General features: G+C 29.1%; 1 protein-coding gene across 1 annotated transcript; it reads right to left on the bottom strand.

Moving 5' to 3' along the window:
- Window positions 1-12254: 12254 nt before the first annotated feature.
- On the bottom strand, window positions 12255-14746 carry LOC115722134 (cytochrome P450 CYP94D108-like). Its single transcript, XM_030651264.2, has 2 exons — window positions 13855-14746; window positions 12255-13329 (listed from the first exon to the last, which is right to left on the bottom strand). The coding sequence occupies exons 1-2, from the start codon at window positions 14559-14561 to the stop codon at window positions 12432-12434; spliced, it is 1605 nt and encodes a 534-aa protein (XP_030507124.2). The 5' UTR covers window positions 14562-14746; the 3' UTR covers window positions 12255-12431.
- Window positions 14747-18491: the final 3745 nt, after the last annotated feature.

Genomic DNA, 18491 nt, shown 5'->3' with positions numbered 1-18491 from the left:
CACCCTTAGCATCTGCAAAATGCTTTCTATGCGACTTATCCACTCCTCAGCCACTACCGGTCTATGCCTCCCTCAAACTCAGGTGGGTGTTGTTTCCGAAATCTCTCTGCTAACAACTCATGTCTAGCCTCTGTAGCAGGATATACCACTGCAGCTGGTGGGTCTCTATTTTCTGCATCCTGCCTTATTTGGACTGGCGGCTCCGGTTGACGTCTCAGCTGACGAAGTTCTTCATCCTGCCTATGAATGATTCCTTCCAGTGCGGCAATGCGCTCTTCCCATCCCTGTGGTGCTTGAGGTGGTTCATTGATCCCTCCATCATCTCGGCCTTGGCCTTGGCCTCGACCTCGACCTTGACCTCGACCCACTCTAACTGACCTTCTAGGAGGCATTTCTAAACTCCTGAACCACACAAACCAATACACATCAAGATCATTTTGATCATCAATTTTACATGAAAATAATGTTACCCTCTCGCATGCAGAAATTTAAGGCAACTTAATTATAAGTAATAACCACTTACGCATGCTGAGTCGAGCTCGTCTCATGGCGGTGAACTTTACATGTTAGGGCTAACCACATTCTTTAGGACCGTATTGCTCTGATACCATATTGTAACACCCCGATTTCCCGAGATGTCACATAGGATAGTCCGTATAAAACAATTTAATAAGATAAAGACAATCAAATACTGCTTTATTGAAAAATATCCAAGCATGAGATCTCATTGTTTAAAACAAAATACTTTTAGTACTGTAAACTTAAATAAGAACTAGTTAAGTCAAAATAATAGTTCCAAAATGTTTAGCAGTTAAAAACATTAAAAGCAAAATATTGTGCCAGCCCCCTAACATGCGGTCCACGCCTCGAGCTCTTCATTCTCACTGCTTAGCCTTACCCTTACCTGCACACAGAGCACCCGTGAGCTAACGCCCAGTAAAAAGAGTTATGTAGGACATAACCCTCCTAACTAGTTACTTGACATAATTTGCTCTTTTATATTAATCAACAGTAATTCACATTCCATAAATATATCCACAACGCATGTTGTTCTCACATGCACACATCAAGTCTCATACCGCACATTATACTCACATACGATAATCAACTATTCTCTCATGTTGATCAGACATGAGGTAACCTACCCTGCCTTGTGTTATTCTCACACTTGGCATCCAACAGGGCAATTAATTACCATAAGTTGTACTCACCCATGATAATGTTATAACTCGTGAGTGTTATGCTCACACAAGCAGCAAGACCCTAATATTATTCTCATGCTAACGATGCTCACAAAATATAAGGAAATCATAACACAATCAAATTAAATAGCAAACCAACCCAAGTTGTATGCATAACATACACCCTGTGCACAGATGTCCACTCTTCTTACCTCAGTTGCTAAGACCACACTTGCTACCTCGAGCACCTCAACGAATTTCCTTGTTGAGAACAAGATCCTAGACATTCATTAACACAACAATACACTCAAAATACATTCAAGTATGAATCTCTAAACTCATACAGAAACTTACGTAAAAATACGTAACACATAGGTCCATTTCACTTGCATGACACACCATACATAAGCATTTATTATTTTGATTCACACAAACATATTGCATGGACTCAAACAAACATTCTTAACGTAAAACATGAATTCATACAACACATTTTTACGTAAAATTTACTAAAATACTATTTATTCTTATTAAAGTCTAAATAAATAGTTAATTAATCACCAATAATTATAATAAATACCTACAGCAACCAATAAATAATAAAACCTATTCCATTTGATATCATAGGCAGTAAATAGTATTACAAAAATACATTTTACTATTTTAACAACACTTATCTATTTTTCATAATTATCTTAAGCATTAATTAAGTAAATTCATGAAAAATATCAAAATTGATTAAAAACCGAATATAACTCTTCTAATACACTTTATAATCTGTAATAAGTCATAAATAATTTTCTTTGAATTTTCTAAGCAACGTAAGTATTTTTCATAATTAAAATAAGAAATAACATCAATAATTCATGAAAAATACATAATCGCCTGAAAATTCAATCTACCAATTTTATAACAGTTTATATATCATAGTCCATCATATTAAATAAATCTAGATTTTTCTGAGCAACCTAAGTATTTTTCATAATTAATTTAATAAATAGCACAAATAATTCATGAAAAATACAAAATTAACCGAAATTCGAATCTACCAATTTTGCAATATATAGTTTATATCTCATAACTAATCATATAAAATATATTTAGATTTTTCTGAGTAATCTAAGTATTTTTCTTAATTAATTTAACAAATAAACCAAATAATTCATAATAAATCAAATAATTGCAAGAAAATTATCAAACTTCATAGTAGGCCTAAGAACACCTAGCACAAGTCAAGAACTGAAAGAAAATCGAAAAATAATCTCCAGAAACCCCTGAACAGAGTGTCGCCGGAGTTTTCGTCGGTTTCGTCGCCGGTAAAGTGTAACTTTGTCTCCGATTGCTCTTGAAGCGTCCTTTCGATTGGGGAAGCTCTCCACAATGCTCAGGACCTCAAAAAGATCAAGAAAAGTGGTCCGAGAAGGCAGATCGGGGTTGTCTTCTTCGTTGGCGGTGTACCGCCTTTAATGGAGTCAAAATTTTGGATTTTCGTTTTGGACGTTAAAGCTTCGTTTTCTTACGTCAAAAACAATCCTTAGGGTCCCATGCACTCAAATATAACCTCCCTTGACCCAAGAACAAGCTTAAACACGTTTGAATTCGAGTCCGTAACTAAGCCGCACCTTTGAAGCTTCAAAAATGGCGAATCTCAAAACGACGACTTCCGCCCCTTATACCACGTTAAAAAGCTTCCTTAGGTCGTATATAAGTGATCCCAAACCCCCACGTTCACCCAGGTTTCACTCCGCTTGAAGAAACGAAAATTTTCGGTATCGTATACGCCGTATACGTGCTCTCTCTCTCTCTCTCTCTCTCTCGTTGGTTTTCTGTTTTGGGTGTACGAAAATAGAGTTTAAAACCTAATTTCTATCGTGTTTAAACCCAAGCAAAATATCGCATTGAACCGAAGTGGAGCGATTCCTATTCCACCAAAATAGGCGTTCGGTTCGGTTCCGTTCGTGTATACGTATCGCATATACTTAATGTTAATAATAATAATGATAATAATAATAATAATAATAATAATAATAATAATAATAATAATAATAATAATAATAATAATAATAATAATAATAATAATAATAATAATAATAATAATACGTATAAGATAATAATAATAATAATAATAATAATAATAATAATAATAATAATAATAATAATAATAATAATAATATACCCATATAACAATATCCAGAGATATGTATCTATTAGGCATTATACACATGCCAATAAAATCAAATATTATATCATCATAAAAATAATCCTATACATATTTAAATCCATAAATATGTAACATAAAAAAAAAATACTCTCAGCTAAATAAAATTACAAAAATACCCTTTCGGAGTTAGCGGATATTACAGAAACATTCCCTTCGATCTTACCGATTGCGATCTTCTTGCTGTCTTTGCTCAGTAAGTACTACTACTGTTGCTGTCTTTTCATTTTGTTTTCAAATTTTTGTATTTTATTAATAGATTTTTGTTGTATAGGTATGGAGAAATTGTGGACGTAAATCTTGTTAGAGACAAGGTTAGTGGAAAATCAAAAGGGTTTGGTTTTGTTGCTTACGAGGACCAGAGAAGTACAAAGCTTGCTGTTGGTTCGTTGTCTCTCACCATTTGTTTTTTTTTTTTTTGAAAATTTGTATGCATTTTGTGTGTTCTTTGTTTGTGTTTGGTGGTGTCTATAATAATGGTTTTGAATTTTCAGATAATTTAAATGGAGCAAAGATTTTAGGTCGAACTATTAGGGTTGATCATGTTACTAAGTACTAAAAGAAAGAAGAAGAGACTCATGAGCAAAAGAAGAGGAAAATGTACACGAGGAGCGGAATGCAAATTTAAAAGACTATTAAGATCGATTGATATATGCAAATGACTATAACAACAGATTCTCAATAGAATTATATATTCTCTATTAAGAATTTATATATATATTTCTTTAGAGAATATCAATAATAATTCATGTACACCTAAAAACACAGCTAATGAGATTCAAGATCTTTAATTATATTAGTCTAAAAACCAGACCATGAATATATATAATAAGAATTAATGACAAATACATTCAAATTGAAATAAGACTAACAATATGATCTTTAATTATATTAGGCTGTTCAAAGCAACCCTATATGATAAAAAAAATTATTATTTATCTATATTATGGTACACATTATATTGAAAATGACTAGTTCATTCAACGTCCTATATTGAAGCTAGCTAGCTAGAAATATTGTAAGTATGTTTAAATTCTTGCAAAATCAAAGAAGTTAAACTCTCAAAATTTATTTGAACATGAAATACATATACATAAAAACGTATTTTAATGAAAAAACAAAAAACAATAGGCTTGAGGAAGTATCATGAACTCGTACACAACAGTATTTATATTTTTCCTAAGCATGTTAATTTATCATAATTCTGAAGAAGTTACAAGCATGGAGAAATTGTCTCCCAATTCAAAGTTATTTTTACTAAGTGTATATTAGAGCATCAAAAAAGATCCTACGGTTCAGATTTAATCTCCCAAAATTGACGATGATAGGTCAATCTCAACTCTCTACATTATGGCATGTCATTCATCAATTGTCTCAATCTTTTTTTTTTTTTTTTTTTGAAATTTTCCCCACTACAAGCTTTTTAGTGATCATTATTATTAGTTCTCCATTCTTTAGCTAGCCACTATCACTTATGAGACAATACAAAGTTAATATTTTTTAGTGTTAATTAATTTTTTTTTTTTTTGAAAATAGTGTTAATTAATATTAATTTTGGTATATTCATTAAAAACTATCACTCGAGTCCGTGGTTGCCTTTGAGTTTTGAGTAATTAGCTTCCAAAAATTGATATTAATTATATAATTTGTTTAAGTGAAAATAGAAACACTACAAAAAAAAAATTATATTTAGTGACAACGTAATAGTCATAATATAAATTAAATATATACGATTTTTAGTCACAATAAAAATTTACTTATGACTAAAATATACTATTTAGATACAACTTGTTACTAATTGTTACTAATTTAGTTTTAATCACAATAAGTATTGTGACTAGAAATACATTTATTCACAATAAATTATGATTTTTATGACTAATACATTTAACTACAAATTTTTTAGTCACAATATAGGAATACTGATTTATAATTAGTCACAATTATTTTACTTTTAGTCATAAATTTTATTGTGACTAAAATTAATTTTTTTTAGTGTGTAGTCACACTACAAGAAATGTCACTTTTGCCAGCACATTTTTGTGCGGGCAAAAGTTGGTATTGTCCTGATAAAATAGATCATTTTCTTGTGATGTGCTGGCAAAAGGGGGTTGGCAAATTAATATTTGTATTAAAACTTTTGCCAACATAAAATGAAAAGTGCTGGCAAAAATGACTTTTCCCAGCGCGTAAATGCGCTGGTAAAAGTTAAATTTTAGCCATTGCAAATGTACGCTGGTAAAACTTTGACCTCTTACTTTTACCAGCACAGTAGCAAACTGTGCTGGTAAAAGTGACGTTTCTTAGTATCATGATATCTTATACATTCTTATTTTATACATATAGATATATAAGATAGCATATATTATACTAGAACCTCCATTTTTTTTTATATAATTTCAAATAATTTTTAGTGTTGCAAACATAAATTGTTATGAAATTCATTTATTTGAAGTCAAATTTTCAGTGCAGTAAAGTATTTGAAACTTTATGAAATATATTTCAATATAAATATTCATTACAAGAAATATTATTACCAGCACAGTTTGTTATTGCGTTGGTAAAAGTTACCAGTACATTTCGCAAACTGCGTTAGCAAAAAGGTCAAAGTTTTATCAGCGCATATTTGCAGTGGCTAAAATTTAATTTTAACCAACACATTTACGCGCTAGGAAAAGTCATTTTTGCAGCGCTTTTCATTTTGTGCTGACAAAAGTTCTAATACCAACGTTGATTTGTCAACTCCTTTTGCCAACACATCATACAAATTTTATTTTACCAGCGCAATACTAAACTTTTGCCAGCACAAAAATATAGTAAAAGTGACATTTCTTGTAGTGATTGGTGTGAAATTCAAAATAACCATAACAATGTAGATGGCCATATAAAATTTTAGATTATCATTGTGATAGTCAGAATCTCGTGATTCGAAAGAGAAAGATTAGGAGTTGTACAATTTTATATCACTTGGGGAATGTCATGTGTGATGATGAAACTGGAGAAGGTCATGTACATCTAAATAGTTTGTCTATATTAAAATTTTTGAATTGTCTGTACTAAAAGTGTGTTATCAAAGCTAACGTAGATTATTATTGCTGGAGATGAGCTAGATCATTTAAGGCGATATAAATAAGCCACGATATTCTCAGAGCTAATTTAAGAAACAATGTACATCTATAAATTAATAACTATCAATCCTTGTAATATGTGGAGAATCAGACTAATTAGCTTGAGTGAAAAGTGTAAGGTTGAGAGAGAGAGAGTCTAAACTAGAGAGAGAAACTTATTCTCGTAATCTCTGAAAAGTTTGTAAAGATTTTTGTAACCTTGTAAATACTGATATCAATAAAGATATAGTTGCTGTTGTTCTGACCAAGACGTAGAGCATTGTAATGGCTCGAACTCGCTAAACATGCATGGTGTTATTCTTTTCTATTTTACTGCTTAATTTATTACTTGAATTTTGTGATCTTTTGGTTTATTATTTCTTGATTGTATTACGTATTTATTGGTTTGATATACTGAATCATAAATTATTAATTAATTATTTTCTCACATATATTAAATAAAAATAATACTATGGATAAAACTTTTTATTATATTAATTATTATTATAATATTCATTACTACAAATTGTACTTTTGGTGTCAGTTTTAAACTGGCACCAATACTTTTAGTATCAGTTAGTAAAACCGACACTTATTCCACAGTGACAAAAAATATATCCTTTAGTCTCAGTTTTAAACCGAGACTTTTGAGCATTGGTCTCAGTTTTAAACTGAGACTAGTGAATGTACAATCATTTTTGCACTATATATCTCGGTTTATAACCGAGATGAATGTAACTTCATATTATTTAAAAATATCATTTTTTATATTTTAGAATTAATTTTTTAAATATAAATTAATTAAATTAAAAATTAAACAATAATAAAATTGTATAGCTATTATTTTATCAAATATTATCATTATACAATATTAAATTAAAGACATTTTAAATAATAAACTCGGAATAAATATTATAATTATACAATTATAAACTTTACAAAAATTTCATACAAAAAAAAAGTAATAAACCCAGAATAAATATTATCATTATACAATTATAAACTTTAATACAAAAATTTCATACAAAAAGTAATAAACCCAGAACAAAAATTTCATAACAAAAAAAAAATTATAGAACTCAGATCCACCACGAGCACGGCGGCCTGAACTCCTTTCTCCGCCTCGAACACGAACCCACGACGAGCTTCAAGACCATTTACCTGCACAAACACACACACAGAGATGGAGAGAAATGGAGAGAAAGACAAAGACGAAGAGAAATCAAGAGCGAGAGAGAGAGAGAACAAATCTGACCATGGCTTTGCTCGAAATCCATGATGTATGGCGGCGGTCCCGGTTTCACAGTGACGCTCGGAGATGGGAGCCACTTGTCTGGTCGTGCTAGCCGGTGAGCTTTGTTTCAGGCTCCATTTGCACCATCAACGCCGGTGAGCTCGGGGTCTTCAATGGGCGATAAAGAGAGAGAGCGAGAGATAGAGCTGTAAAGAGATTGAGAGAGATAGAGCTGAGAGATTGAGAGAGATGAGCAGTAGAGAGAGAGAGGCGGCAGGGGGTAAAATTAGGGTTACTAGGGTTATGTTATAATATATTATATATATCCCATTTAAAAAGAAAATCAAATAAATCTGATGCTTAAATAAATGGTATATTATACCATTTATAAAAAATAAATACCTTTTTTTTTGTTCCAAATTAAATTAATATAATATGAAATAAAGGAAAAAGCTAAATCCTGATCTTTCCACTCCCTACCACTACCATATTTATTATTGTAAAAATATATATTTTTTTAAACCAAAAATATATTTGATAAATATATATTCATTGTAAAATAAAAGCCAAAGGAAGAGAGAAATAAAAAAAAAAAAGTTAGATAAAATAATTTAAAAATATATATTAATTTTATTAGATGAAGTACTCCTCTCCACATTACTTCATTGATATTTTATCATAAAAATATTAACTATACATTTAATTAAAGACACGTAAAGTTAAAATAGAAAATTGAGAAAATTATAAGGAAAATTTATAATAATATATATTTTTTATTAAATACAATTTTTTATAACTAAATTTAAAATAATTCTCCAATAATATTTTAAGACCTCAAATAATTGTCCAATAGTCTCTATTAATTATTCTCTTTCACAATAAATTTTTAAATACAACTAATTTTTAAAATTATTCTCTAATTGAAAATATACAAATTTCTTATTAAGCAAAAAAAAAAAATACAAATTTCTTTGTTTAAAAAAAATCTAATTTTTTTTATTAAATACAAATTTTTTTATTGAGCAAAAAAAAAATAAACTTTTTTTTTGTTATACCCTTTAAGTGTCAGTTTATAACCGAGACCAAAGGATCCTTTAGTCTCGGTTATAAACCGATCGACAATAATACTCCATCTGTATGTATATTTTTTTTTAACTTCTTTTTGTGTCGGTTATACTTTTAGTGTCGGTCTAGTAACTGACACTTAAAGTCATTATAGGTGTCAGTTATAAACCGAGACCAAAGAATTGGGGTGGTTTTTAGTGTCAGTTTTTTAAAAAAAGCGTCCATCAAACCGACACTAAAAGTCTATTTTGTAGTAGTGATTTAGAAATAGCCTGAGGTTTGAAATTTAGGATTGGGATAAAGATACCGATTACATAATATTTTTTTTATAAAACTTATAATATAAGTTAATACCAACTTATTAAGATTATTTTCATTCAAAAATAATTTAGAATTATATGTCTATCTCCAACTATATGGTGTGAATAGACAAACGTTCACCACAAAATACTTTAAAACACCTAATTATCTACTATATGGTGTTGTCCATTGCTAGCTGTATATATAGATTGTTTTTTCTTTCTAATTTGAGAAAACGTAAAAAAAAGAAAAAAATACTATTGGTGAGTAGAGCCTTTAATTTATCTATATTTTTGTTCTTTTGCACCATCTTGACACATTTACAAAAATTTAACGTACATATACGTCATTTGTTTTCTTCTTGTTTTACTAATTAACATGTGATTATTGCTTTTTGTGAAAGAAAAAAATTTATTAAAAAATCTCACGTCAATCATTGACTCAAAGAAATTCCGAAATTTAAAATCTAATTATTTTGCTGTAGCAGTGATGACGAAGCTAAGGGTAGGGTCGGGGTTGGGGCCGGGGCCGAGGCCAAAGGATGTCGTGGTTCTTCCAATTTTCTTAAATGTTTTTAAAATTATATGTAAAATTTAATTATAGATTAAAAATAAATAATTTTTCATACTTTTATTTATTTTAGAGACAAACTAATGCAGATTAAAATAACAAACGTAATAACGTTACGCAAATAATAGAGGATTTTTTTTCTATTTATAAAAGTTTATTGTCTATTTTAAGGCCATGCAGAGATACTCTAAGGGCTCGTTTGGAACGCCGTATTAAGTCGTATTGTATTGTATTGTATTATATTGAATTGGATTATATATCATATTTTTATGTAATACTATGTTAAACTTTAATTTATACTAAAATATTATATATTTAGGTGTCTATAAAAGTTAATACCACACATAGTTTTACATAAAAATATTGCATAAAATACAATTTAATATAATACAATACAATACAATACGACCTAATACGGCGTTCCAAACGAACCCTAAAAGAATTAGTTAATAAAACGTTAATATCAAAAAAGAGAATCTCAAAACTAAGAGTTGTTCCGACCCTTTAATTAATAAATACCTACAAAATAAAGGGAAGAAAAGAGAGAAAAAAAAAAGAATTAATTAATATCAAATATTTAATAAAATATAAAATTTTAAATACATATTGTCACACATAATTGTCTGGTGTAAAGACAAAGACTTATCTATTCTCGTCTCCATTGCTGAATGTGGCTACAATAAATTTGATGTATTTTAATTAGACCATATTGACCTTATAACAAATCAAAATTAGCTATATTGGCCTTACAAAACTAAAATTAATTGGCTTTACAAAAACAAAAATAATCATATACATTACAAAAATCAAAACTAGTCATACTGGTTATACAGACATTACAAAAACTAAAACTAACCATACTGACCTTACAAAACTAAAACTAACCTACTGGTTTTACAAAACATAATTAGTCATACTCACTTTACAAAAATTAAAACTAATCATGCTGGTCTTATAAAATTAAATTACAACTAGTGGCGTACAACAAAATTAGCCAATATTAATCGTACGAAACAAAACAAGCCACGTTGATCTCCGGCATTATTGCACTTGTAAACTCTTACCCCCTAAATTATTTTATTTGGCAAAAATACCCCTTAAATTATAGTACTTGTAGACTTTTACACCAATAAAACAATAATGATATTGCTTAGTTACAAATATTTATATAACCAAATAAATTATCACTAATATTTGACCTGGCTAGTATTTTCCACGTGGCAAATGATCAGTGAAAAAGACGTTTGATAATAAATAATTGGTGTTCATATTATGTTCACACCCAATCCCATTGTGAAAGCAAACAATTACTAGTGAAGCATGAATTTATTTTATTTATATCTTTGTTTTGTCATCAACAAGAAATTAATAAAAGAGCATCTGACCTCACATTCCACATGATAGAAACTCTTTTATATATACATATTAATATTGTACTTACAGTACACTACAAAAATTACTACTTTCAGTAACAATTTTTTAGTCACAATATAATTTTTTTGTAATTAAATGTGACTTTTAGTAACAACAAAATATTACTTGTAACTAAAACATAGTATTTAATTACAAGTTATCACTAATTTAATTTTAGTTACAACAAGTATTGTGACTAAAAAAGACATTTAGTCACAACAAATTGTAATTTTTGTGACTAATACTTTTAGCCACAGACCTTTTAGTCACAACATAAGAATCATGATTTACAATTAATCACAATTTTTTTTACTTTTAGTCATAAATTTTGTTGTGACTAAAAGTAAGATTTTTTGTAGAATTAATTAGTCAAATATCATTAATTGATAGTGTACTTATTAATAATTGTTCAAAAAAAAAGTATTAATTATAATAATAAAATATGTGCATCTTTTGTTTTATATGAGCAGAGCCATAAATTTGGTTCAGTGAAGGCTTGAATATTTTTTTTTTTTCAAGGGCTTGAATAAAAGTTGAATGAAATAAAAAAGCATGTTAAATAGTGTGTTACATATGTGCTTAGAAAAAAAAAAGAGTGTTGATTGTTTTTTTTGTTTTTTTTTTTTTTTGAAATTGGTGTTAAATTTTAGTGGTATTACCTTTAAAATTGGGTAGGAACAAATTGAGTGAGAGCTTAATACACATTTATAATAAACAAAAATTAAATACATATATAACATAAAATCTTTTTATATATTATAAAATTGAGTGAGGGCTTAAGTCCCTCCGTCCCTGTATATGAGTATAAAACTTTACATGGGAACCTTAAATTACAATTGTTCATTTTTGTGTTTCATATTTATATAGATATCATGATGGATAATTAGGATTTTTGTCCCTGAACTTTGACATGTACTAAATTATACTCCTTGAATTTTTAAGTTCGTTAAAAATACCTCTTGAATTATTGAGAATGTTAGATTTAAAGACTTTTTTTTTTTTTTAATTTTAGTAAAAAAGTGTAACATGGATGAAAGTTCAGGGAACATAATTTAGTATATGTTAAAGTTCGAGGTGCATGATTTGGTAGATATCAAAGTCTGGTGAGCATAATTTAGTATATGAACAATGACTGAAATAATAAAATTGAATGAAATTAGATAAAATTCATAGCAATATTTCTTTATTTCTTCATAAAATTCATTTATTATACATAGATCTCTTTCTTATTCATGTAACATTTCGATTACAATCCAAATGAACATATAAATCAGAGATAATTATTTCAAAATAAGAAAAACATTAAAACATGCATAAAATAATTAACATGACAATACCAATAATTAAGTAGTAGTTTTCCTAGGTTGAATAGTAACAGGCAAGCCACCTTTCATCCCAATAGTAAACCAAAACGAAATCTGAGGAACTCTTTCCTTATCTTCAAGACTAATCTCAAACCTCTCAATCAAAGAAGCAGCAATATATTTCATTTGAATATAACCAATGTCTATTCCAACACACATTCTTGGCCCACCATTGAATATAGGATACTTATAAGGATTCTCAGGCTTAAACACTAAACCACCACTGATATCGTCTTGCCCTAGCCACCTCTCGGGCCTAAACTCGCAACAATTCTCGCCCCAAAGCTTCTCCATTCTCGCCATTGCATAGGCATTGTAAATCACAACCGAACCCTTCTCAACAAATGTCCCGTCTGGGAAAACATCATCTCCTGAGCAACTCCTAGAAGTTGTAGGGGCGGGCGGGTAGAGTCTCATGGACTCAGAGATCGCGGCATGCAGATACTGCATGTCGCGAATCTCTTCATATGTGTAGGCAAATTTTTGTCTGTTTTCTGGCTCTCTTCGAGCCCGAATGGACTCGAGTTCTTTCAGGATGTTTGTTTGGATTTCTGGTCTTGTGGCTAAGAGCCAGAAGAACCATGTTAGGGCTGAGACTGTGGTGTCTTGGGCCGCAAGGATGACTCCGATCGTCATGTTACGATGAAACTCGGCGGAGTAGTAGTTTCCTTCGTTGTCGTGCATGGCCATTAATCGGTCAAGGAGATCGGGTGTTCGATCTTTGTTTTGTTTGGTACTTTTTTTGCTTTCTTTGATTCTTGTTTGGACTATGTTGTCAACGAATCCTTGTAGTGTTACGGTTGCTTTTTTGAGACGTTTTTCTGAGCCGATGTTGAGAAACCTCTTTGTTTTCCACCAAAATGATGGGTACATGCACCTATATAATTATCAAAATTATATATTAATATCTCTATATTTAGTTTGTAAACAAATTAATTTTTAGTAGTTATTAACTTATTATCTTCACGTTATTATTATTTAACAGCTTAAGGTTCCAACGCAACAAATGTGGTTTCTAAAAATATATATTTTTTAAATTATAAAATATGTGAATTTAATATTAATTGTATCAATAGGGATTAAAATTTAAATTTTACTATAAAGTATTGTTATTAAATACCTCTAAACATGTCGCTGTGTGAATGACTAAGAATACTTCTTAAAAGTTATTACATTAAATGAGACTCAATACTTATTTGACTCAATAGCGACATATATAGAAAGGTATTAGACACTGATATTTTTTAGCATTTCTTTCATTATAACACATCATAAAAATCTCATTTTCTTATATTAACATCCAAATTTAAATAATATTTTATTAAAATAAATATATATCTAAAAGAAATTGTCATAATTTTCCAATTAATTTTAATTTCTGTATATAAATTTAAAATAGTACCTGAGAGTGCTAATTTTGGTGGCATCTTCATAAGCTCTCAAGAACTCATAACCCATGACACTTCCTTCACCCTCAAGACAACCAAGTTCGAACCCGAAAGCCACTTTGAACACATTATCGAATCCAAACCTCTCCAAAACATGTTCAAAGTCGAAAACTTCACCCGTTTTGGAAAGTGTTTCCAAAAGGGGAACCAACTTGGTTTCGAGCTCGAGAGCTACATTGTCCATCATGAAATTTCTATAAGACTTGGTATTGAGCGCATGGTTGGCAACCTTTCGGTTGACCTTCCAGACTTCTCCGTCAGAGGTAAACAGTCCTCCGCCGAAGAAGTCCAAGAAGTAGGTGTTGAAAACATCCCCTTTCGGGTAGTTTTCAAAGTTTTCCTTCAATATGTGCTCCACACAAGAAGGGTTGGCCGTCATGACACCCTGAAGTCCTCCAGGAAGGCGGAGGACAACAGTGTTGGTGGGCGAGCTTAGGATTTTTTCGGTGGCCCATTCCAAAAATCTATGGCTATTTTTCATTAGCTCCGGTAGGATTCCGAAAAGGGTGTAGATTTTGGTGGCAGTTTTGTTGATATTTTTGGAGGTTGTGGGCTTGTAGTAGAAGTAGATGAATATTATAGAGAGAGAAAGTAAGAGTAATTGGAGAGAGATGGAAAACTCCATAGATGTAAAAGGAGAGATTACTGAAGAGGTACTCATGATGATGACAAGTGGTTGTGGTATGCTGCTGTGTTTATAATTGCATGATTTTGGTTTCTATTTATAGAACGGAATAAGCAAGCCTAAATAATCTCTATTATTATTATTATAACTATTATTATTACACTACTATTATTTAGTTTAATAAGGTCATAATAAAATATAGGCTGATGTTATTTAGCGGTGAAGTTTTGTAATTGATTGATGATAATTTATAATTTGACTTTTTAAAGATTTTGACATGTTTTAGTCTATAAATAAGTAATATTTTTAGAGATAAAATAAAATAATTAGTATATAATATTTTGAATATTTAAGGAATAATGGGTATTAAAAGTAAAATTTTATTTATGTTTGATTTTAAAAGGGTAAAAGTAAGGAATAGAGATCCTATGAAGGTTTTGAAGTAGAATGCTATAATTTAGTTGTTACTAGCCAAAGGGTAATCCCTTTGGCTAGTTCTAGTATTTTATAGGGAGATCTAGTTGCTTAGTCTTGGTGGTTGGTTGATTCTCTTCAGTTTGAATAGTTTTCTAATTAAAGTTTTATGCTGTTTTTTTGATGTTTTTTTCAGGTAGAACTTCAGTATTTTATTGAGTTAGGAGCGTTGTTTGAAGATGTTATAGCTTTATTGTCTAAATTTCCGGGGGCAGTTTTGTCTCATGGGGCTCGCTCTAAGATTTTAGCGGCCCATGGTTGGCAAAGCATGCTCTGCGGTTAGACAATGAGCTATCTTGGTTCGAGGAGGTTCCAGCGCCGGTGGCAGACGTGGGCGTCGTAAATTCATGAGTGATTTTAATCACTTTGTCAAAAAAAAAAAAGAAATTATGAAGGATACTATTGGTATTTTTTAAATTATTATTTAGCATTTTTTGGTAGATCATATTTAAATGTGGTATGTATTAAATAAATCGTATTATAATATTTGAATAAAATTTTTTATTGTATTATTTATTATCGTCATAAATTTTAACGAATCGTATTAATACATAAGAAGAAATTATCCGTGTTATAATATTTTTAGAAAGAGTCTGTTTTAGAAATAGTCTGAGGCCAAGAACTGGGTTCGAGTGGTCCAAAAGGCCTTAGTCAGCTGATCTGAGTTTTGGATAAACATACCAAATATAGTATTTTATCAAAGATAGTAGATTTTACGTAATCTATTAATATAAATCACCACTAAATATAATATTGAATTAAATAATAGTGTATCAAACGGATGCTTTAATTTTGTATTGAGGTTATAGTAAAATGCATCAAATCAATATGCATGATGCATAATGTATCGTTATATTTAGAGGTAGACAACATCCAATATCTAATCGAATTGAACTAAATTCATTCAATCTAATCTAATTACAAAAAGTTTAATTTTAATTGGATTGGTTATATTGGATGTCAATCTTAAAATCTAATTAAAAACTGATCTAATACAATTATATTTATATATGTTAAAAAATTATTTATATTTATTTATATAATGAAAAACATTAAAAAAATATAATAATATATTAATTATATTTTTATTGGATTTTTTTTGTGTTGAATTTGTAACACTTAATTGTTTTATGTATTTATTTTCATGATGTTTTTGTTTTATTTTATTATTTAGAAATATTATTGTTTTAATTATTTGAAACTTTTAATTGCATTATACTGTAACGATTGTATGTTTATAAATGATTAAACTTATATAAAGGGTGGAATTTAATTTTTACCTATTTTTTTTTATATTTTTATTGTAATATTTAAATATAGGTGTGTAATTAGATATCCAATTAAAAAATTGATTCAATCTAATTAGTAATTGGATTAGATTGGATTTTGAAGTTTAATTATATTGGATCGGATGATGATTTTTCAAATCTAATTATTAATTGTAATGGATTATCGAATGAGAAAAATAAAAATTGGATTAGAGCGGATAGCCACCCCTAATTATATTAATTGGATGCGTCATTATACTAATAACATGTCATTTTCATACGGTACTTAAAACTTAAGCCTTTTTCATTTTGACCGCAAAAATTAAAAATATTTTTATTTAAAAATAATTTAGAATTATATATGGTGTACATAATATATACACAATACACATGTTTGATTGATTAGTTGTCCAACCACAAAATACCATAATAGTCTACTTGTGCTGTCCATGCATGGCTAGCTAGTATATACAATTGGTTGAGTAGAGCCCTTAATTTATCTATATTTTTGTTCTTATTCATATTCACCGTGATAAAATAATAACATTTACAAAAAAAATTAAAAGTATATTGTTCTTATTCATCAACATGATAAAATAATAACATTTACAAAAAATTAAAGTATATATATACATTTCTTCTTTACCATGGATAATTGGATTATTGCTTTTTGTGGGGAAAAAAAAAACGAGTGGTTGTTGGAATACTATTAAACTTTTAAAAATGGGGTTGCGTCTATATATATATATATAGGTGCCGTTTAGTAACACATTTATTTTCTAATTTTTTAATCATAAAATAAAAGTAAAATTTAAAAATTTTGCTTTAAAAAAATAAAAATACGTTCTGTAATTACTTTTGTTTTTCAATTTTAAAAATAGAAAACAAAAGTATGTTCTGTAATGTTCATTTTCATTTTAATTTTTTGATTTTATTTACGTCGGGTCTAGGTCCGGGGTCGGATTTGGGTTCAAGTCAGAGGCCGGGTTCAGCGCCAGGGGCATGGGGAGATTTGGGTCTGGGTCTGATCGAAGTCCAAGATATTGATTAAGAAAAAAAAACTATTTAAAAAAATATTGAAAGTGATTTTTTTTTTGTTTTTAAAATTTTGATTCTCAATTAAAAAATTGAAAAGTAAAAACAGTTTTATAGAACATTTTTTGAAAAATATTTAACTTTTTTCAATTTTAAAAACAAAAAACTGATTAAAAAAATATTACCAAACGGCACCATAATAAATATATATTTTATATTATATTTTTTACTACTCACACTCAAATTATTATTTCATACTATTTTCCGTTAATTGATTTTATAAAAAAAAATTTAATTAATTTATTTTAACCTTTACTAAAATAAAATTCTTTTACTTTTCACACTTTTTTTTTCATATTTTTTAATACTCTTTCTCTCTCTTATAAAAAAATTAAGAGCACTCATCGTATATCTTTCTCTATTTTACATGATAATTAATAAAAGTAGTATTTTCTTTATGTTTTGTAATTTATTTAAAGTTGATTTATGAATGATTTACATATTTCAATGAGGTCGTTAGAGATGGAAATTGGGCGGTTTTGCTACCTATTTATACCCCCATCCCCGCCCCATCCCTGTCTAATAACCAACAGATTCGGGGTAGGGGAATTCGGGTATCTATTAAGGTAAAATGAAAAAAAAAATAAAATAATTGAAAAAAATAAATTAAACCAACATTCTCACAAATATTTATTATCCATTCATAATTCATAAAAGATAAACCTAAGTATAAGATCTCTCATACCTCTCAAGCCTCCCAACAAATTAAAAAGTAAACAAAGACAAAATTAAGAATCGAGAAGAAAATATCTTTACACATGTAATCCTCAATGATCATCAGTTCACTATCGTCATTAGATCTTCATAATTTAAGCATATGATATAATTTTGATTATGGATGATAATCAAAATAATTTTGATTATCAATGATATATATACTATATATATATGTTAAGAATAAAAATAAAATTATATATCTATATCGGGATCAGATATGGTGCGGATAGTATTATCCCCGCCCCCGCTCCATCCCCGCTTCGGGTATTAAAATTGTTCCCCACCACCGCCCCATTAACCACCAAGACGGGGTCCCCGCGGTATAAATTTCCATCTCTAGAGGTCGTTAATATCTTATTATTTATTTGTTAATTTATAATTGTCTTTTTGTTGTTTTATAGTTGCTTTATTA

This window comes from Cannabis sativa, chromosome 9 (genome assembly GCF_029168945.1).
Source record: "Cannabis sativa cultivar Pink pepper isolate KNU-18-1 chromosome 9, ASM2916894v1, whole genome shotgun sequence".
In the NCBI taxonomy this organism is placed as follows: domain Eukaryota; kingdom Viridiplantae; phylum Streptophyta; class Magnoliopsida; order Rosales; family Cannabaceae; genus Cannabis; species Cannabis sativa.
This window is presented reverse-complemented; position numbering and strand designations above follow the sequence as displayed.